Here is a 23,088-nt window from a genome sequence, read left to right on the forward strand (position 1 = left end):
CAAGATACAGATTTAAGGAAAACAAACTCAGAACATGGTTTTTAATATGCTGTTGCATCAGAGAGTTGTAGAAAACATTTTATAAGATTGTGTGAAAACTATTTACTATAATTAATGACCTCTTTCAATTATTACTTGATTCACTAATAGAACGAAAACTACATTTTATTCCACTTAGAAACACAAACTTATTTTCCAAAGGGACATCATTAACTATGTTGGTAATAACTAGCATGCTTATAATCAACAGTCAAGGTCTTGTTGTCCTCCCCACACAGGCAGATTTCAATGAAACACACTTGGCAATGTATCTTTTTTTTTAAAGACAACCAACAGTTTGGCACCTAATATATAATCACAATGACCAAGTCAGGTGTGCAGCATCCCCAGTACAGACTTTATTAGAGTTCAGTTATAAATACACAATCTCTTGACACTGAAGATGTAGTTCTTGCAGATAAAGCCCAAAGGCAGGAAATGAATCTTCTCCCAAAAGCTGCTTATCTTTAAAGTAACCTCAAATTATTACTAAACTAATAAAGTAATTTTGTTCCAGAAAGTGATCTGATCTATTTTGTTTTCAGCTTTTGATAAATCCAAGAATGAGATGGGGATTATTGCTTTTTGTCTCACTATACACACTGAAACACAACATGAAAATACAGGAATAAAAATTTTAAATGATTTTTTATGGTAAAGTTGGAATAGGCAATAACAAAGCCTGTCAATAGATGAGGAAGATGTGTATGGTTTCAGAAAAATAAAAAGTTAATTTTGTTATTTAATAGCAAATTTGGAAGTAAAGCTTTTACTATCTTCGAATTAGAAACTGTTAAAAAAAATGAGTAAAAAAGGTACAGTAAGATTGTATACAACCAAAAAAAAATTCAAAAATATACAGTTATTACTGCCTTCTTTACGGATTTTTTTCTAATATAATGGCCCTTAACTAATGGTCACAACCCAACATGAAGATCAAGATTCTATTAAAAAGCCAGGCTACCAAAATTATGACTGTCAAACACAACATAGGATGGAGATAGCACAAGAAAATTTCAGATGACTAACGATTGATGATTTAGTTTTACTGCACACACAGAAGATATTAGTTTTATTGTAGCAATCTGGGCACCATTCATTTTTTTTTTTTTTTTAAGATTTTATTTATTTATTTGACAGAGGGAACACAAGCAGGGGGAGTGGGAGAAGCAGGCTCCCCACAGAGCAGGGAGCCCAATCCGGGGCTCAATCCCAGGACCCTGGGATCATGACCTGAGCTGAAGGCAGATTCTTAATGACTGGCCCCCCAGGCGCCCCATGGGCACCTTTCATTACACTTCCACTCTGTGCCATGCACTGTAGTAGGCATTTAATATCATAGCAATACAGGTACTATTTATTACACATCTATTCTATGACATACACTGTACTAGGCATTTGAGGTACACTCTCTCTAATCCTTAAAATAAACTTTTAGTAGACCATATTATAAAACAGAGGGTTTTTTGTTGTTGTTTTTAATATGGAACTGAAACTGAGAGATTAAACAATTTGCCCAAGATCTTAAGCTAGGAAAACAATGCAAAGCTTCTGGTTTAAGGTGGCAAATTAATACATGCTGCAGCCTCCTCCACCTCCTCCTAATCCAAACCCTCAAAATGACAGACAGGAAATCCACAATTATGCTAGAAAACAAGAAGCGGTACTTTTAATGGACTGGAAACTTGAGGAAGATAAAAGGCGAGAAACCAAACTGCCCACAGAGACTGAATACTAGAAAAGGTGGGAACCGTCCCCAGGATGCTACAAATTCTGAGGTAAGGGACAGAAAACCGGAAAAGACAGAAGACAGATTAACTGCAGTTTCTGGAGTGCATATTACTTACAAAGAATTAGATTGATACCACACACTTCCATTTGCAGAGTGGATATAAAAGTAAAAGTATGATATTTAAAAGTCCTTTAGGAAAATAATTTTGAACTTGGAATTCTATATGTAACTAAACTATCTTTCAAGTGTGAAGGCAAAATAAAGACATATGCAGGTCTGCAAGGATTCATATTATTACCCACAGATACACTCTAAAAGAATTACTTGAGAATATACTTATTCAAGTACAAGACAAAGTAGCAGCATGAAGAAACCAACAGCAAGGAAACCAATAAATTCTAAATGATTCTTGCATTAAAAAAAGAGGATCAAAACAAAAATTATGAACTATTTTCTAAAAAAAAATGAGGTCAGTAAAAAAACAAACTTGTGACATGCAAAGCAGGACTGTGGAAACATTTATAGCCATTAATAAGTTTCTTAGGAAAGAAAAAAGACTTTCAGTCGAAGAATTTAAAAGAGAACAGACTAAGAATAAAGAAAGATTACAAGGGGACCCAGGCCTGGCTCAGTCAGTACAGCATGTGACTCTTGATCTCAGGGTTCTAAGTTGGAGCCCCATGCTGGGTGTAGAGGTTACTTAAAAATAAAATCTTAAAAAAAAAAAAAAAGATTACAAGGAAATAACAAAAAAGTAATATAATAGAAAACTAAAAGAGTGGATGATCAGTAATCAAAAAGCTGATTCTTCAGAAAGGTAGTAAGTGATACAGGCAAACTTAAAGGCAAAAGGAGAGAAAACAAACTTCAGGAATAAAAATGAGACAGAATTATCAATTCAGAAGAGATTTTTAGAAAACATTTTAACTATTATTGAAATTCTCTACAACAGGATTTGAATCCCTAGGAAAAAAATGAATGATTACTTAGGAAAATATAAATGGCCAACATTAGTTGAAAAGTAGGTATCTGAACAGATTAAAAAAAAAAGAAATGCAAATAGTCAAGGACAAAATGCAAACATATCACTTTGCATTTTAAAGAACATATTTTCTCTGTTAACTACTCTAAGGCAGAGGTTCTTAAATATTTTGGTCTCAGGACCTTTTTAAATACTTTTAAAAATTACTGAGGACCCAGAGAGCTTTTGCTTGCTTGTATGGGTCATCCTATCAATATTTACCATATTAGATATTAAAACAGTAAATTTTATTATTAATTCACTGAAAAATAACTATAAATCCATTCATGCTAACAACATTCTTATGAAAAATAAATGTACTTTACAAATAAATTTAGTAAGAGTGCGAGTGTTTTATATTTTGGTGCATCTCTTTAATAAAGATTGCTAGATTCTCAAATTTGCTGTGTTCAATTTGTTGCAATTCATTTGTAATGCAGCCTCTGGAAAACCCCACTGTACACTTGTGAGAAAAACAACAGTAAAAAAGGGCAAATAATGCTTTATTATTATAAAAATAGTCTGACTTTGCAGACCTCATGAAAGGATCTTGGGGATCCCTAGGAGACTCCATATTACAACTTATAAAGTTCTGGAGTGGTGATGATTGCACCACAATGTGAATATACCTAACGCTGCACCTATACATGTTTAAATGGTAAATTTTATGTTATGTGTATTTTGCCACAATAAAAAAAATAGAAAATAAAACCCAGCTGCACATATAAAAGAATAAATACACCAAGACCAAGAGGGTTTATTCTAGTATTTAAAGAGTGGTTTCACTTTAGAAAAATCTATCAATGTAATTCACTGTAGTAATAGATGTTGAAAAAATGTGATAAAATTCAATGCAAATGCCTAATAAAAATTTTTAGCATTCTAGATTATTGGTCAACTTCCACTAATTTACCCTGTGTTTTAACAAACATCATCAAAATCTCATGGCTTACAGCACAAAGGTTTATTTCTTGCTCATGCTACGTGTTCCATTATGGATGGCTTATAGGCCCATACTGTCTTCATTCCAGGCTGAAAGCAGTCCCTATCTGTAACATGTTATTCATGTGGCAGGGCGGAAAAGCAATGGCTAAATCATGAGATAGCTCTTAAAGCTTCTGCTCAGATACAGCTTATCAGTTTCACTCACATTCCACTGGTTAAACAAGTCTCATGGATAAGCTTAGTATCAAGGGCAGAAAGCATATTCTCTCACAGGGAGGAGCATTTGATAGAACTCTGCAGAGATGGACCCAGTAGACAGGATTACTTGTAAACGAGAAGATTTAGAAATGATATACCTACAGCAAAGCGCAACTTCTTCAATTTGAAAAAGGGTATTTACCTTGAACCTAGAGCAAACATAACTACTGCTCTATAACAGCAATAAATACTGAGAAAAATATAACAATAAATTTAAAAGATCCCAACCAAGCATATGAGCTATGAAGTCAATTAACTATGTGATCTTAGGCAAGTTAAATTCTCTGCCCATTTCCTCAACTGTAAAATGAAGATGACAACATCCTATTTCAATGATTCTGCAACATATTTTTTCACATTTTAATGTCTCAGAAACTGACGACATCTTAAAAATAATAGCTGTCACCCAGGAGGTAATAATGATGTTCCAAATGAAAACTTTCCACTGACACTTTCTGAAACCAAGAAAGCATCACTAACAAAGCATCTTAGGTTTAACAAAATACGGTAATATTTAGTGTTATTGTGATGATTACATGAATGAATTCATATAAAACACTTAAGAGCAATGGCTAACAGATAGCAAGTGCTCAATAAATACTATTTTTTCTTATTCTTTATCCTACTATATATCAAACCCGATTATAATGCTAGAGTAACTGAAATAAAACTGCACTGGAACAGGATTAGAGAAAGAAATCAATGGAACAGAACAGTCTAGAGAAACAGACCCACATATTTATGGGAATTTAAAATACAGTAAATGAGCCATTTTACATCACTGGGAAAGGCACAGAACAGTTCTCAGTCCTATTATACTCAATACCCTTCTTTTATAAGGCCCTTTATCTATATTGAAATGAAATACACAGATAATAAACTTTCTACACACAATTTTTATAAAAATTATATATATATTCCTTCTTCTTTGTGCAGTTTTGGATATACACATATATACATCCATAAAGAACTATAAAGAATAAAGGGAAGTAACTTATAATGGAATAATATAAACTGTATTTCTATACGTAAATGCACAAGCACATTAGAAAACAGTAAGTATCAAAGTATCATTCTACCATGTAGACTCACTGTAATCACCATTAATGCTACAGATACAAATGCTGACTGCAGAACTGGTGACAGTGACCTGATTTTCTTAAATGGTGAACTCTTTGTAAGTTCTTCCCTCCCCCCACCCCCAGTAAAGTTCTAAACAAAATAAGATATAATCTTCCCTCGGATCTACAAGACGGTCATATTAGGGGAAATTTTAGCATTCCTTTTGCCATGCAAAAACAATACTTTTTAAAAAGTATTTAAAATTTTATTTTATGAAAATTTAATAAAAATAAAATGTATAAAACATATTTTGTGTTTATGTGCAAAAAGAACTTCAGCCTAGCCTCACAAAATTATAAACAGTTTTTCATCTATATAAATGTTCAGAGGGATCTTACCTATATGGATGGGGTTCATGAGATGCAGAATATCTACATTCCCTGGCCCACATCAAAAACTGGTGTAATACTCTCAAAAACATGAATAAGCAAAAGCCACTCCAAAAATTTCTTAGTGCTCCTCTGGAAGTAGTGATACCTCCAGTGAAAACCCTTGGAAGAGACTCTTCAAAAAAATATTCTGGACAACTGGATACCCACTTTGTTGAAAATTAAGCCCCATCTACTCAAAATATTCCTAAGTCACCAGAAGACAGAACTATGTAATTTCATATGGTAAAAACCACGTCTCAACATAACTTCTATTTGTATTCCTTTTCCAACTAGTAAACAGGATGAACTCTTTGAAGTCTCTTATCTCTGCCAGTCCCCCAACTAACCTCTTTTCTGTTGCTTCTGAAATCCATTCTCTCAAATTTTTAAAATTCCATTATAAACAACCTACCTCTCAAAGGGAGTACATTATCATGTTTAAAAGCATGGACTTTGGAATCAGGCAGGTCTTCTGGATTCAAAAATCTTATCATTACCTAGGTACTCTGTGTGATAATAGACCAATTTACTTCTTGTTATCTTAGCTGTATAATCTCTTCTTTTCCTTTAGCTTCTTCCCTTCCAGCTTAAACATGCATAAATCATAAATCATCTCTATCCTAAGAAAACAACAAAAAGGAAAATTCTACCAACTCCACTATTATTCCTTCAAGTTATCGTCTCCATCTCTTCTCTCTCTTTCCTGTCAAATTCCTTCAAAATAAGACCACAAATGAAATCAAATGAGTTAATGGTCAGATAATAAAACAATAAAAGGGATGGAAAGGGAGACTGCAGAGCTAAGAAAACCTATTAAGGACTGAAACAATTATTAGAGATAATAAATAAATTAGAAACAGCAAAAAACAGGAAAGACATAACTGCAATACTCACAAAGGTTTAAGATAATAATGGTTAATTCAGAGAAAAAAGACAAAAATTGAGTCATTTCCCCAAATATCTGTTTAACTCTCTTATCCTACCTGGCTTTATTTTTTCTTGGTCCTTGTCACCTTCTAAATTAACATGTAATTTACTTATCTGATTAACTATTTATCACCTCTCTTCCTCCCACTAGAATGTAAGTGCCACAGGGCATGGCTTTGTTTTGTTTCACTGGCCCAGAACAGGAATCACTAAATATTTGAGTGAAATAATGAATAAATTGCACAACAATATGAAAGACAAAGATGATCCTCCCAAAAGAACCTAGCAAATGGATCAGAAAAAGTATTCTGATACAATGACAGCAAATTTCTGTGAAATGAAGAAAAAATTAGGTATTTAGATAAAAAGCGACAATTCATTCCAGGAAAAAATATTTCAAAATAATCTGCACCAAAACACACTGAACTTAAAGAATAAAAAGAAAATACCCACTAGTTGTCCAAGCCAGTAAAAAAGTAAGTCATCTAGAAGAGAGACTTAAAAAAAAAAATACGGTATTGTACTTCCTCACAAGAACATTCAATTATCAGGGAAAATGACTAATGTCTACAGGGTTTTGAAATAAATTGTTATTCTAGAAATAGTACACCCATTCAAATACTTAGGTGATAAAAGCAATAAGCAATTATTCCTTAATAATTAAGAACTTAGGAAACAATGCCCCTATGAGCATATGCTGAAAAACTACTCAACAATGAAATTAAGCCAAAGACCTCAGAAATGGAAAGCACTGGTAAAAAGACTACCGAGTGTACCAAATCAGATTAAAAAACAAATCAAATATTCTAGGAATATAAGGATGGCTTAACTTCAAAAAACTAGAGAAATAATAAAAAATAAATTCATGTTAATCGATGCTAGAAAGATTAAAATTTAATACTTATTTATAATAAAAATTCTTAGTAAACTAGAAACAGTACCAAAAACTTACAGCTCAAACATCACAATTATAAAACTTTATAAGCAACTCCCATTAAAGTCAGATGTGTAACAAGAATGTTTCCATCATTGTTTTCTATTTAGCACTATATTGTAGTTTCTATGGACTGCAATAACACGCACACACATAATCACAGAAGAATAAGAAATATCAGTGAAAAGAACTAAAAAGACACAAACTCAAAAGAAATCATCAAGCTATGAGATCTATATAGGAACTAGAATTAAATCCACAAAAAAACCAGAAGCACTCATAGGTACTAGTAATAACTCACAAAAAATTCCCTTACACAGTAACAACAAGGGCTATAAGATACCTACATAAATCTAATAAAAGATGCGTGTGACCTTAATCAAAGAAATTTTCCAATTGTACTAAAGGATATATAAAACACCTGAACAAATAAAGACATATGCTATCTTCATAAATGAAAAGACTAAAATATCAAAATATCAATTCTCTTCTAAGCTAACCTATAAAACCAATGCAAGTCCATCAAAATTCCTAGTTTTTTCTACGTGTACCTAAAGGTGATACTCAAATTCACTTACGTGACCTAAGGCATTTATTTTATTTATTTATTCATTCATTCATTTGAGAGAGAGACACGATGCGGGGCTGGATCCCACCCAACCCAAGGCAATTTTAAAGAATCAAATAGGGTAGGATAGTGGAAAAGAGGATGAAGAGAATAGCAAGACAATGAATGACTTTGCAGGTCAAAACTAAGGATTCTGGTCTCCATCCCAAGAGCAATGGGAAGTCAATAGTGATTTTAAGACCAGTAAGATGACTCTCTGAAGTGTGCAAAAATGTACTTGGAGAGGCTTAAAAGATAACCTAGAAAGTCACTGAAAATGGCAGAGTATGGACCAACAAAACTTTTCTTTTTAACACTGGCCAAAAAATGTCAGAATCAGTTTTTTCAGAACTCTGGAAATTAACTAATGGCTTAAAAGAGTCTAGGGAGCATTTATTCAAGAACAGCTGAATCTCAGTAAGAACTCTGTGACATTTTACTTTCCCTATTTCCATCATCCCCTCCCTAGTGCCACGGTAGCCTAAAAACAACAGCCCACAATCACGGCAGAAACCAGCAGTCTAGCAGCCACTAGAGAAGGCAGAATGGGGTTAGAGATCCTTCAAAACCCCTATCCCAGAGAATTATTATTGGACCTGTCTGGTGGTTCCCTGAAGACACACCACTCACGGGGCTGCCTTTATTTGACTTGACAGAGCGCCAAAGTAAAACAGCCTCTTCCCTGGGGGTGTCTGTCAAAAACAATCATAGACAATTGCTGAACATCAGGGCTGCCTGCAGCAGTGCATAACAGTTTTAACAGTTGGGGAAAACAATAGGCTAACCAAAAAGCTTAAGAAGAAGAATTGAGAAATAAGATGTTCAATAGGGGGCTTTGAAAGCTCCCCCATATTCTGGGGGATCATGAAGTCCACATGCATACAAAGACATCTGTGCCTGATCAGGAAAGACCTGAGGAGGTCCTTAGCTCTCACAACTGACCCTGAGGCTCTGCAGAAACAAGAAGTGAAGGCTAAGGCAAAGTTGTAAAATGCCTGGTGGTATCCTGTAGACAGGCCCAACATGCATACAGAGTCCCTGGGCAGACTGGAGACTTATTAGTTAAAAGTATTTAAAGAAATCTCTGTCAAATCATTAGCTAACCAGGTCACGCTCTCGCTCGCTCTCTTTCTGCCGCCATCTTGGTTCCGCGTTCCCCTCACAAAATGCCTGGTGAAGCCACAGAAATCGTCCCTGCTACAGAGCAGGAGTTGCCACAGCCCCAGGCTGAGACAGGGTCTGGAACAGAATCTGACAGTGATGAATCAGTACCAGAGCTTGAGGAACAGGATTCCACACAGGCAACCACACAACAGGCCCAGCTGGCAGTAGCCGCTGAAATCGATGAAGAACCAGTCAGTAAAGCAAAACAGAGCCGGAGTGAAAAGAAGGCACGGAAGGCTATGTCCAAACTGGGTCTTTGACAGGTTACAGGGGTTACAAGAGTCACTATCCGGAAATCTAAGAATATCGTCTTTGTCATCACAAAACCAGATGTCTACAAGAGCCCAGCTTCAGATACCTACATAGTTTTTGCGGAAGCCAAGATCGAGGATTTATCTCAGCAAGCACAACTAGCAGCTGCTGAGAAATTCAAAGTTCAAGGTGAAGCTGTCTCAAACATTCAAGAAAACACACAGACTCCAACTGTACAAGAGGAGAGTGAAGAAGAAGTTGATGAAACCAGTGTAGAGGTTAAGGACATAGAATTGGTCATGTCACAAGCAAATGTGTCAAGAGCAAAGGCAGTCCGAGCCCTGAAGAACAACAGTAATGATATTGTAAATGCTATTATGGAATTAACAATGTAACCATCTGAAAACGAGGACTTTTTTTGGTGTTTCAAAAGAATAACTGCAGCTTGGTTTGAAATTTGTACTGTTTCTATCATTAATAAAGTTATGGCTTCTTGTTGGATGAAAAAAAAAAATCATTAGCTAACCACTAAGCTAACCAAGCAACGCCTTCAGTGGCCACACACAACAAAAAATATATAAACCTTAAGAATTAGTTCAGAAAAGTCACTACATAAAAAACAAAAACAAGGGCGCCTGGGTGGCTCAGTTGGTTAAGCAACTGCCTTCGGCTCAGGTCATGATCCTGGAGTCCCGGGATCGAGTCCCGCATCGGGCTCCCTGCTCAGCGAGGAGCCTGCTTCTCCCTCTGACCCTCCCCCCTCTCATGTACTCTCTCTCATTCTCGCTCTCTCAAATAAATAAAATCTTTAAAAAACAAAAACAAAAACAAAAAACAGCAAACAACAACAACAACAAAAACAAAAAACCAATAAACCCTGGAAAGAGGAAAGGCTCTGGTTTCCAGAGTTGCCACACTGTAATATTTTAAATTTTCAGTTCCCAACCAAAAATTAAGATACATGCAAAGAAACAAGAATGATCCATACACAGAATGCGTTCAAAGAATAAAGGAAACCACATCTAAAGAATTGAAGTCTGAGAACAATGTCTCATCAAACAGAATACCAATAAAGAGACAGAAATTATAAAACAAAACGAAAAACTCTGAAGTTAGAAAATACAATAATGCTTATGCATTATATCTCAGACCAAAGGTTTTTAAAAAGTCGCCCATGTGCCAACAGAAGTAAATCTGGCTAAAAATGCATAGATTTAAACATAGATTCACAAATCAATTTTACACATCTACAAGGACTCATGATTAATACCATCATTTCCTTCCTAAAAAAGATAAAAAAAATTCCTGCTCCATCTCATCTTCATCATCTGGGTTCTCTCAGCTACTTCTCTAATGTTCCCATCCTACCGGAAGATAAAATAAGAACAGAAAATTCTCAGGGCACCTGGCTGGCTCAGTCAGTAGAGTATGTGACTCTTGACCTAGGGACTCTTGATCTAAGCCTACATTGGGGGAAGAGCTTACTTAAAAAATAAATAATAGAATTGTCATCTCTCCCACTGCTAACAGAATGCCATCATTTAATGCTATCTTTTTCTCTCCTCTTGCATTTTCTTTTTTAAGATTTTATTTATTTATTTGAGAGAGACAGAGATAGTGATAGAGATAGTGAGAGACAGCACAAGTGGGGAGGAGAGGGAGAAGCAGGCTCCCTGCCAAGCAGGGAGCCCAACACGGGGCTTGATCCCAGGACTCTGGAATCATGACCTGAGCCAAAGGCAGATGCTTAATTGACTGAGCCACCCAGGCGCCCAGTCCTCTTGCATTTTCTTATGCTTCTGTTTCACTTGTAGACAGCAAGTCTAGGGATGCATTTTTAGCAAAACTGCACAACTACTTTAAATCCCTCACTGCCTATATTGCTGCTAGATATATTCAGTATCATGAATTTACCAGGAATTCATTTTAGTAGTATGAGAAAAGTGTAAAAAATTCTTAGTCATCATTAAAATAATATAAATTTCCTGCCATTTCCATACACAATATACTTTGTCATGTTTACATAAAACTGTCATTTTAGCTATACCAGACTATAACTAGAGAAATAGAAAATTATATGATTATAACTGATGAAAAACCACAATTGAAACTTTATTAGTTCAGATGTACTATTATGTTGAGATAGATTAATATTTTAACTTTTTCTTACCATTAGCAAACCAAACCGGCTTTCAACTAAAATAAGATTAGTTTCTTCATAAAGACCTATGAAGACTACTTTTCTAGAAAATGCTTTTGAAAAATTGGAATTAAAGTGGAGAAAGATTGAAAAATAGTGAAAGCACTGAAAGTGTACTATGTAACCCAGTTACTAATGTTTCTAACTCCAAGAATATACAATTATGGATTCTTTTTTTAAAGCACTCATTTCCTTCTGTTCTTCGAAATTACAATAATAATATGTATGATTTTTTTAAATAAAAAAAAACCACATGCCGTCTTTCAAAAAAATAACGGGTTTCATTTATTTTACTTTTTTTTTTTTTTTTTAAAGATTTTATTTATTTGAGAGAGAGAGACAGAGCATGAGCAGGGGGGAGGCGGCAGAGGGAGGGTGAAGCAGACTCCTTGCTGAGCAGGGAGCCCGATGATGTGGGGCTTGATCCCAGGACCCTGAGATCATGACCTGAGCTGAAGGCAGACGCTTAACCGACTGAGTCACCCAGGTGCCCCTCATTTATTTTCCTATTTATATATGCACGTATAGCTTTCTACAACCATATATATTCAATTTTGTATTCTGCTTATTTCACTTTACTTCATGCTTTTAAGTAGTTCTAATACTCACTGTCTCATTATGCCTTCTATCAGATGAAATGTATTATTTCCTTTTATATTTTAACATGATTTAAAATCTAAGTAACTTATGGGAAATGCTTATCAAATTCACCATTAATTTTTTTTAAATATATTTTTTCAATTATGAAACTATTGTGGAAAATTTGGAAACCACATAAATATGTAAAAAACAACCATTCATTAGTACACTACACAAAGACAACTACCATTAATATTCTGAAATGCATTTTTTTCCTTTGATTTTATCTATAACGATTTTGTACATATATCACACCACACTTAGCCATACTTTTTTTTTTTCAAGATTTTATTTATTTTTTGACAGAGAGAGAGACAGCGAGACAGGGAACACAAGCAGGGGGAGTGGGAGAGGGAGAAGCAGGCTTCCCACAGAGCAGGGAGCCTGATGCGGGGTTGATCCCAGGACCCTGGGATCATGACCTGAACCAAAGGCAGACGCTTAACAACTGAGCCACCCAGGCGCCCCTAGCCATACTTTTATTGTAGAAAGCTGGACTGGTTCTAAATTTTTGCTTTCATAAACAAAGATTTTTGAATACCTATAAATCTTTAATACAAATTTCTGCTAATTTTGAGAGAATTTTAGAAGGGAAAATACAGGCAGTTATTCTTTGATTGATACACTTAACTTTTTTTTTTTTTTTTAAGATTTTTATTTATTTGCGAGAGAGAGAATGAGAGACAGAGAGCATGAGAGGGAGGAGGGTCAGAGGGAGAAGCAGACTCCCTGCTGAGCAGGGAGCCCGATGCGGGACTCAATCCCGGGACTCCGGGATCATGACCCGAGCCGAAGGCAGTCGCTTAACCAACTGAGCCACCCAGGCGCCCCAATACACTTAACTTTTAAAGGATTGATACAAATTGCAAAACCACGTTCCAAAAAGGGGCATCAATTTACACTAACACAAGTGTGAGCGCCCATTTCACCAAAACCTTGCCATTACCATTTTCTAAAAGTGTTCGCTAATATAGTAAAAATGGCAGCTCACTGTTGGCCTAATTTACATTTCTTAAATACACTATGATGAAATATCTTTAAGGTCTATCAGATATTTCTATTTCTTCTATATTTGTCTATAAATGTGTTTTCCTCATTTTTCTGAGTATTCGTGTTTTTATAAATGCTTTACATCTTACGAAAATGAATGCTTAACCTATAAAAGGACTATACCATGGCTTCTGAGAGACTCAAAGTGCAATTTATTATCATCTACCATTTTCTGACATTTTTGATACATTCATGAAAAACTAAGTTAATAAACATTTGCTATCTAGTTTAATTTAATACTTCTGTGAAGAGATCAAAGAGTCCTGTATCTTTATCCAACCTGAAAATTGTTGCTTTTGGATAAACACACAAAACTGCATCAACTTTCAGGTTGTATTGATCATACTTCTTCATAGCATTATGAATTACTGGGCAAAATAGGATCTTACAAGAATACTGTCTAGAAATAAGCATTTCAATTGCCACAATTAAAGGGAAAAGTCACTGTGCTCTGCAAAATGAGCAAGCATTTAGTAGTGAGAACTATCTAAAAGGAAGTTCCTTGTTTAACCTGTCACGCAACATCTATTTTAGTCACTGACCATCTTGTAACATTTGTGAAACACTACTGATTATCACAAGTACTTCTGAGAACTGTGTAGACCAGGGGTCAGCAAGTTACAGCCAAATCTAGCCCCCTCTCTTTTTGTAAATGAAGTTTTATTAGAATACATTAATTAGTCATGCTCATTCATTTACATATTGTCTAAAGGAGGCTTTCACACCGTGAGAGCAAAGTTCAATAGTTGGCCTGCAAAGCCCAAACATCTATTACCTGGCTCTTTACAATACAGACAACTAAAACACCCAAGTAAATACTAATTTTACTCGTAGTACACGTATCAGCAGAGATATCCAGATCCTAACTCATGGAGCTCATACTCTAGTACAGTGACAAGACGTGTATGAAAATAACTTACAACACAAGGTATAAAAAGCTAAGTGCTAAGGAAAGGAGAGTGACAGAAAAAGGATGAGATTGCTTCCACTGGGGAAAATGAAGGAAGCAGCTTCTGCAATGGGTTTTGAAGAATGGGGAGACTTCTAGTGTGATGAAAAGCTGAGTTGCAAAAAACTACACTCTGCACAGAGGAGCACAGTTAGGAAAAAATGCTAATAAGCATTTTGAAGCCAAAGCATAGTGAAGGCTTTCAATGTCAGGACTAGCAATTTGGATTTTAAATACAATTAGGTTCAAAAGCAAGGGAGTTACAAGTGAATAGAACTGTGCTTGAAAAGTATCAATCTTGTCAACATTATTTCAAATTAATTTAACAGGACAGATGATAAGGAAACTAGTTACAAAGCTATTAAAATAATCTAAGTAATGAGGGTGGTGGCAATGAGACTGAAAGAGGATACACTGGAAAAAATGGAATAAACACATTACTATCATAGCAAAACCACTCAAACAGTTATGATTAGACAGCAGCATTTGGATACAATATAAACCTCTTACTCATATAGGGTAAAAACTCCCATCTCCTCTACCTTTGAACAAACTATTTCTTTTTCTTTTTTAAAAGATTTCATTTATTAGGGTGCCTGGGTGGCTCAGTCGTTAAGCGTCTGCCTTCGGCTCAGGTCATGATCCCGGAGTCCTGGGCTTGAGCCCCGCATTGGGCTCCCTGCTCGGCGGGAAGCCTGCTTCTCCCTCTCCCACTCTCCCTGCTTGTGTTCCCTCTCTCGCTGTGTCTCTGTCAAATAAATAAAATCTTAAAAAAAAAAAAAAAAAGATTTTATTTATTTATTTGACAGAGAGAGCAGGAGCACAAGCAGGGGGAGTGGGAGAGGGAGAAGCAGGCTTCCGGCCGAGCAGGGAGCCTGATGTGGGGCTCGATCCCAGGACCCCAGGATCATGACCTGAGCCACCCAGGTGCCCCAAAACTAATTATTTCTAATAAGTTCTGATAATTTTTTTTTAAAGATTTATTTATTCATTTGAGAGAGTGAGAATGAGAGAGTACATGAGAGGGGGGAGGGTCAGAGGGAGAAGCAGGCTCCTCGCTGAGCAGGGAGCCCGATGCGGGACTCGATCCTGGGACTCCAGGATCATGATCTGAGCCGAAGGCAGTCGCTTAACCAACTGAGCCACCCAGGCGCCCAAGTTCTGATAATTTTTAAAAGAGGAACTATTTAAATACCACTTTCCCACTTTTAAACTTACTCTCAATATAAGCACATATTAAAGGAGGGGGGTGGGAGGATGGGTTAGCCTGGTGGTGGGTACTGAGGAGGGCACATTCTGCATGGAGCACTGGGTGTTATGCACAAACAATGAATCATGGAACACTACATCTAAAACTAATGATGTAATGTATGGGGATTAACATAAGAATAAAAAAAATAAAAAATAAGCACATATTAAAATTGAATTCATTTGCTAGGGCCCCATCTGCTGGACCACTGGAAGGAAAGTCTAATCTTAAATTTGGGTTCTTAAATGCTTCTGAACTGCTGTAAATAACAATGGATTTGCTTTGTAGCAGCTCTTCTCCTGTTATATAATGCCCTCTTTAGGAAGTGAACCATAAAATATCTTTCTCTATATTTTCCAAAGCAGCGATAATTTTATTGTTGCTTAAATTGTTAATTTTTAAATAAGAGGTTTTGTATTCAAACCTCAAATATTTAAATATACCTAACTAAAGAATTTACTTCTCAGTATGAAAATAAGCTGGAATTCATCAGACTGATCTTTTTATTGGTAAGACGTTATACTATACTAAAAAACGGTTTTGTTCATTAAGAACTAAGCTGCAGCTTTCTTGTCAGTTGGCTTCTGGCTAAGCTCTACCAGTGGAAAACAAAGATGATCTACTGGAAGGTGGGAGAAAGGGAATAAAAGTATTCCTCTCTGCCTTTTTCTCTACCTACTTAAGACATTAATGTTTCCAGTGCCTTCAGCTCCATCTGGAAGACTAGTTCCCAGGTAACCCTATCCCTTGGCCACCAGGACCTATATCCTACCTGTATCCCTCCATTTATCACTAACTTGCTCTTACTACTGCTGATCTCTGGGCTGCTTCACCATCCTCTTTTTGGCTTCTTAAGTCTTCTATTACTTATGTAGCCAATTCTCTGCATTAAAGTCCCTGTATGTAAAAGAAGGGGAGAAGGAAGGAAGGGAGGGAGGGAGGGAAGGAGGGAGAGACGGAAGGAAGAAAAAGCAAAATGGCCTAGCCCTAGGTTTTCTAGCTCTAGTGTATCCACTGTCCACCAGCCTCATTTCACAATGGAAAAGAAAGAGCAATAATGTGTGTAAACTTTCTAGTTCACTTGTGTACACCCATCCTTCTCAAATATTTCGCTTTGTTATTACATGGGATGCCAGGATATGAAACTACAGAATAAGCATGTCCGCGGTAGGTGATTTTAAAAAAATAAATATTTGTATTTAAAACAAATGACGAGGGTGCTGTCAGTTCAATGGAGAATAGTCTTCAACAAATGGGATGTTGGGACAACTGGATATCCCTATGCAAATAATAAAGTAGGACCCCTACCTCATACCCTATACAAAAATTAACTCAAAATGGATCACAGACCTAAATTTAAGAGGTAAAACTACAACGCAGGCGCAAATCTTTGTGACACTGGATTAAGCAGTGGTTTCTTAGGTAAGACACCAAAGCGTAGTAACCTATGAAAAAAAAAACAGACTTTCTCAAAATTGAATTTTTGTGCTTCAAAGGATATTATCAAGAAAGTAAAGACAACGCACAGAATGGGAGAAAATATTTACAAATTATATCTAATAAGGGACTTGTATCTAGAATATATAAAGAAATTTTACAACTTGTAAAAGGACAAATAATCTGATTTTAAAACAGGCAAATGAATAGACATTTCTCCAAAGATGACACATAAATGGCCAACATCACTGGCCACTGGGGAAATGCAAATCAAAATCATAACGTGATAGTGGTCTGGGGCACAATACAGGGATGTAGACTGCATCTGGAGCCAATTTCTTCAAAAGAAGGAAAGCAAAAAGCAAAGAAGTATCAAATATGTTCCATTACCTACGTATGCCATTAGAAAATTAGTAAAAACTGAAAGAGAAGCTATCTTTCTTCCAGAACAAAGGAAGTACCAGATTAACAGATGCAAAACTCTTTTAGAAATACAGAAAATTACTCAAGTATTAGATAAGCATACATTTGGGGTTGTTTCTGCTTAAGGTAAAATTTCCAAGAACACACATTTGTCTCTCTTGCGGCAATGTATACCCCAATTCCCTATGTTTCACAGGAAAACATTGTTTTGGCTGCTAAAATAGAAAATATTCATATTAGATATTATTGTAGTACTATCAATGGTAAATTCAAGCACTACCATAATTATAAGCAATTACATTTAGCAGACAATTAATAACCACAAAAGTAGTCTTAGAAGAAACTACTTTGCTAATAAAAATTTCTAGGCAATTGGTGACATCTTAATAGCTCATTTTCAGGGATCTTTACACTAACAATTTTGTCACATCAGTGTTAGCTATCTAAAACAACTTTGTATAACTGCTTAGAAATAACTGAAATTCACAACTTCAAAAAAAAAATCTTAGATTACCCACGTACCCCTTAGGAAGAAAAAAAAAATCAGTGAGAAATCTTTCTTTAAATACTCCTTTTGATAATTCTGTAAATTATAATATACTCCAGATAACACTGTAATGACAAATAACTAAGGCAAGCAAAGACATCAAATTCACAAGTTCAATTTAAAAAATATTTCCAACAATGCAATAGAAAAACATAGGTTCCCTTACCTCATCATCATCATCAGAATCATTCCCAAACACTGATGGTTTTTGCAAAACAGGGTGCAACTGCTGTGCTTTCTTTGGCAAAATAAGCCCATACCTGCATTTTTTTTTTTTTGAAATAGAAATTACACCATTATATTTAAATGTTAAAAAATAATACATTCACTACCTCTTCCAGATGAAGCTACCAAGTCAAAACATGTCATATAGCTTATGAACACACAACAAACATTGTTTCTGCTTTTCAGCGATCTCAAAATTCTAATGTCCATTAAGATTTTATAAGTATTACTTTTAAGCAATTATTTGCAGGCAAGGGCCAAACTCAAACACCATTTTAGTCAAAGAAGTAACTGAAGACTTCAGAAATGTTCTGGATGGTGAAATAATAATAGTAATGTTTTAGAAAGAACATGTTAGTGGAAAGCTCAGTTTGTGCCCACTAAAAATTAGAAAACACTCTAAATTATCCGTGTGGTCGAACAAGAAAATAGCTATTTTTTCTTTGTCCCTACTGGGTACTTACATAGTTTTGAATAAGTTACTGGATTATGTCACCCACGAAAAATTTTTATAAGACACATTAACTGAGAAATCCAAGTAGCCATGGGACAAATACCCATTACACCCTCTTGAGCTCATGTGCTCTGTCTTGGAGCATCTCAGAGAACCATCATCAGACCCAACGCATTTGGTTTCTTACGTTTTGGCCTTTAAAATGCCGAGATCACGGGAAGTAAAGATTACACACCGAAGGTAAAACTTCCAAGAACACACAACATTTGCCTCTCTTGCGGCAATGTATACCCCAATTCCCTATATGCCTACCCTTTTCTGTGGCTTCTCAGCACAACATTCCTAAAACAAGAAGGGAGGGCGGGAATCAGGACTTGAGCAGCCAAGAACAAGGCCCCCTAAGGAAGCCAGGAATTGTCTCTCTTCTCATTGCCCATGAAAGCATCCAACCAGGGAGAAACTCAAGCGCGGGGTAGGAAGCAAGACTGAGGGGCCTCAGACCGAGCTTTTGGAAAATAGAAAAGTCTCGCTCTCTGCCCCTCAGCCTAACTTCCTTTATTTCCTCACAAGTTTCTCCCTCAAACTTCGGGCTTCCATCCTGGAAAATGTGTGGGGGAGGGGAATATGTTCCTCAGGATCTCTCGCTTTTCCCCGTCTCTATCCCTGACGACACAAGCCCCTTCACTTCCAGCGCACTTTTACTCCTCGGCCAAAGACAAAGTCGCCGTAATTTTCCATTCCCAGCCTGACCCTAACTCCCGGATCACTCACTGCCTGCCCGGAATCGCCATCTTGCTCCCGTCTCCGCTGAACGTGGCCGACGCCGACGTGACGCCGACGCAGACGCCGACGTCACACGTAAACTCTCGCGCGGATTCGGGAGGCCTGGAATACTCGTAGCGGCCGAGAGTAGCTCTTTTGAGTTGCTTTGCGTTGTAGGCAGCGGAGTCCTACGGCCTTCGGCTTTGTTTGGAAACCAACTAGCTGTCTTGAAATTAATGGGAAGAAAGGAATGACAGAATTCTAGGCCAGTAGTTCCCAAAGTGTGGAGCTAACCCCGGGAATTTGTTAAAAATGTAAATTCTCCGGCCCTTTTCCCACACCTACTGCATCTGAAACCCCAGCAGTCTGAATTTTAAAGAACCCTCCAGGTAACTCTGGTAATCACTCAAGTTTGAAAAACGCTACCCTAAGGCTATCGATTTTTTTTTTCCCGCCGAGGTATTCAGTGTGAGTATACCTGGCTCGGGGTAACTTGGCAGAAGATGAAAACCTATACGTTAATACTGGACCTATGCTCTTTGGACGAAATAATTAATAACATCGTGGTAATACTGGGTATAGAAATCAAAATCACATATGATCTATGTATACTTTTAAATCTAGTCACATTGCGTCTGTTCCTTCACTAGCACTTGGCCCATTTCAAACTAGTCTTACAGCAGCCAAAGATACCTTTTCCGTTACTGACAGAAGGATGTTAAAATTTCCAAATATAATTGTGGATCTATTTCTCCTTTTAATTTTGTCAGTTTGGTTTCTCGTATTTTGAAGTTATGTTATTAGGTATATAAACATTTAGGACTGTTAGGTCCTCTTGCATTGATCTGTATGCCATTAAATGATTCTCTTATTTCTCTTAATGTACTTTATCTGATATTAATACAGCCAGCTTTGATTGTTAGCATAGTATATCTTTTAACATCCTTTTACTTTTAACCTATTTTAATCTATTTGTGTCTTTATATTCAAAGTGGATCCCATGGTGATAGTATATAATTGGGTCTTGCTTTTTTTGTCTAATATGACGATTTCTTTTGTTAGGGTGTTTAGAACATTTTCATTAAAGTGATTATGAGTATGGTTGCAGTTTTTCTATTTCCCCATCTGTTCTTTGTTCTCTAACGCTCCCTGCTTTTCCTGCCCTCTTTTGGATTAATCAAGAAATTTTTATGATTTAGCCTAAGATTTTTATGATGCAACCTCTTTGTTGGCTTATTAACCATATATATTTTTTTTTAAGGTGTTGCTTTGGAGTTTCTCATTTACATCTTTATCTCAGTCCGTCGTCAAGTAAGAATATACTTCTTTATGTATAGTTAAAAAACCTTACAAAAATACACTTCCATTTTCCCTCTCTTAGACTTTGTTACTATTTTAACATATTTTACTTCTATGTTATAAACACATAATAAATTGTTATTTTTGCTTTAAGCAATTATCTTTCAAAAACATTTTTAAAATAAGAGAAATATTATGTTTACCCACATATTTACCATCTCTGTGTAGGTCAGATTTCTATCTAGTACAGCCATTCTTTTTTTTTTTAAAGGGGGGAGGGGCAGAGGAAGGGGAAGCAAGAGAATCTTAAGTAGGCTCCACACCCAGTGCAGTGGAGCCTATTGTGGGTTCAATATCATGACCCTGAGATCATGACCTGAGCCAAAATCAAGAGTCAGATGCTTAACCGACTGAGCCACCCACGCACCCCAAGCCATTCTTTTTTTTTTTAAGATTTTTTTTTTTTTAATTTATTTTGAGAGAGAGAATGAGATAGAGAGCATGAGAGGAGGGAGGTTCAGCGAGAGAAGCAGACTCCCTGCCGAGCAGGGAGCCCGATGAGGGACTCGATCCTGGGACTCCAGGATCATGACCTGAGCCGAAGGCAGTCGCTTAACCAACTGAGCCACCCAGGCACCCACCCCAAGCCATTCTTTTTCAAACAGCTTTATTGGTATATAATTCACATATCATGCAATTCACCAATTTAAAGTGTATAATTCAGTGGTTTTTAATACATTCAGAGAGTTGTACTACCATCACCACAATCAATTTTAGAATGCTTTTAATGCCCAAGAAAAGCGTATATCCATCAGTCAATCATTTTACCCCAGACCCTTTGACTCTAGGTAACCAGTAATCTACTTCTGTCTTTTTAGACTTGTAGTTCTATCCGTTTTTGCTCCATGTACTTTGAAACTCTGTTATTAGATGTATAAATATTTAAGATTGCTAGGACTTAATTAATTGAGACCTATTTTTCATTATGAAATGACCTTCTTTATCATGGTAATATTCTTTGCTCTGAAATCTACTTTGTGTGCTATTATTATGGTCACTCCAGCCACTCTTTTGACATTAACTCAGGGAAAGTGAAAAGATATTCAGAAAAGGAAAATAATTGTAATTTACTACATGGCTAAGCCCTAAATAGCATACATAGTCATGATAATGCAAACGCCGAATATCAATCTATTCTAATTTAAATTACAATGTAATAATATATTGAAATGAATGGAGGAATGGGAAATGTTTATGTGTTTGTGTGTGTGAACACACATACTGGGGAAGAAGCTAAATCTTTGTAATGCATACTGAGAGGCTAATAAATATTGCTTAAATCGGGGGAAAAAAAGTGTAGCCACACAGCATGTTATTTCACACTATGGAGGTGCATGTCAAAATGAAAGCCAAAATAGGGGTTGGGAAACTTTTTATGCCAAGGGTCAGACAGTAGATATTTAGGTTTTGTGGGTGTTAGGGTCTTAGTAGCTGTGGTAGCTACTCAACTATGCCCTCGTAGTGCAAAAGCAGTCAAACAATTGGGCATGGCCTTTCCTTCCCTTTCCTTTTCCTTTTCCTTTTCCTTTCCCTTCCCTTCCCTTTTGTTTCCCTTTTTCTTCCTTCCTTCCTTCCTTCCTTCCTTCCTTCCTTCCTTCCTTCCTTCCTATCAAATAAACTCTACACCACATGTGGGGCTTGAACTCAGGACCCTGAGAACAAGAGTCACTTGCTCCAGTGACTGAGCCAGCCAAGCACCGCTGGGCATGGCTTTTCTAATAAAACTTTATCATAATAGGCAGCTGGCTGGATTTAGCCCGTGGGCTGTGTATTAATTCCTGAGCTAAAGGAATTGAAATAGTTGACTTAGAAGTAAGAAAAATAGGGGTGAGGAGGGACTGAGAAATTCTCTGGTCTTAAAAGATCTTGTATAACAGGATGACTCTTTAAACTATATGTTATTTTGCTTAAAATAAAAAAGAATCAATAAAGGGTAAAAATAAAGCCCCCCTGGCAAGACTGCCTCTTGCTTAAAGAGACTGAATGTGGAATTAGTTACACAAAATTACCCAGCTCAATATGCTATATATAATGTGAGCTTTTGAATTGGTATATTGAATCCTGTATTCTCCCATTGCCTTTGGGATGTTGCAATGAAGCAATTGTGAGATTTTCCCAAAGGTAGAAGGCTGGTTTCTCAGATGCAGTGTTTCAGAGAGTTCAAGTTCTTCAAACACTTGGCAGAGTTTGCAGCAATGGTAGTACCTGGAGCAATGAATCAGAGACACAGAGAAGCCTCCTAACGTTTTGAACCCAAGTTTGGGAACTTTTTTTTTTTTTAAGATTTTATTTATTTATTTGAGAGAGAGAGAATGAGAGACAGAGAGCACGAGAGGGAGGAGGGTCAGAGGGAGAAGCAGACTCCCCGCCGAGCAGGGAGCCCCATGCGGGACTCAGTCCCGGGACTCCAGGATCATGACCT

General features: G+C 36.5%; 1 protein-coding gene and 1 pseudogene across 5 annotated transcripts in view; one reads left to right on the top strand and one right to left on the bottom strand.

Moving 5' to 3' along the window:
* Positions 1-19,392, bottom strand: part of NSRP1 (nuclear speckle splicing regulatory protein 1) — a 55,703-nt gene extending 36,311 nt beyond the window's left edge. The window contains exons 1-2 of one of the 4 annotated variants that reach the window (XM_035027653.1): positions 19,317-19,392; positions 18,033-18,126 (exon numbers count right to left, since the gene is read on the bottom strand). In XM_035027653.1, the coding sequence (XP_034883544.1) occupies positions 18,033-18,126; positions 19,317-19,336 (114 nt within the window). In that variant the 5' untranslated portion in view covers positions 19,337-19,392. The other 3 variants (XM_035027655.1, XM_035027654.1, XM_035027652.1) reach the window with 3 other exon arrangements.
* On the top strand, positions 9,069-9,886 carry LOC118025251 (annotated as a pseudogene). Its single transcript, XR_004683265.1, has one exon. The product of XR_004683265.1 is annotated as a nascent polypeptide-associated complex subunit alpha-like (transcript).
* Positions 19,393-23,088: the final 3,696 nt, after the last annotated feature.

This window comes from Mirounga leonina, unplaced genomic scaffold (genome assembly GCF_011800145.1).
Source record: "Mirounga leonina isolate KUSES-001 unplaced genomic scaffold, KU_Mleo_1.0 Mir_200, whole genome shotgun sequence".
NCBI classification, from domain to species: Eukaryota; Metazoa; Chordata; class Mammalia; order Carnivora; family Phocidae; genus Mirounga; species Mirounga leonina.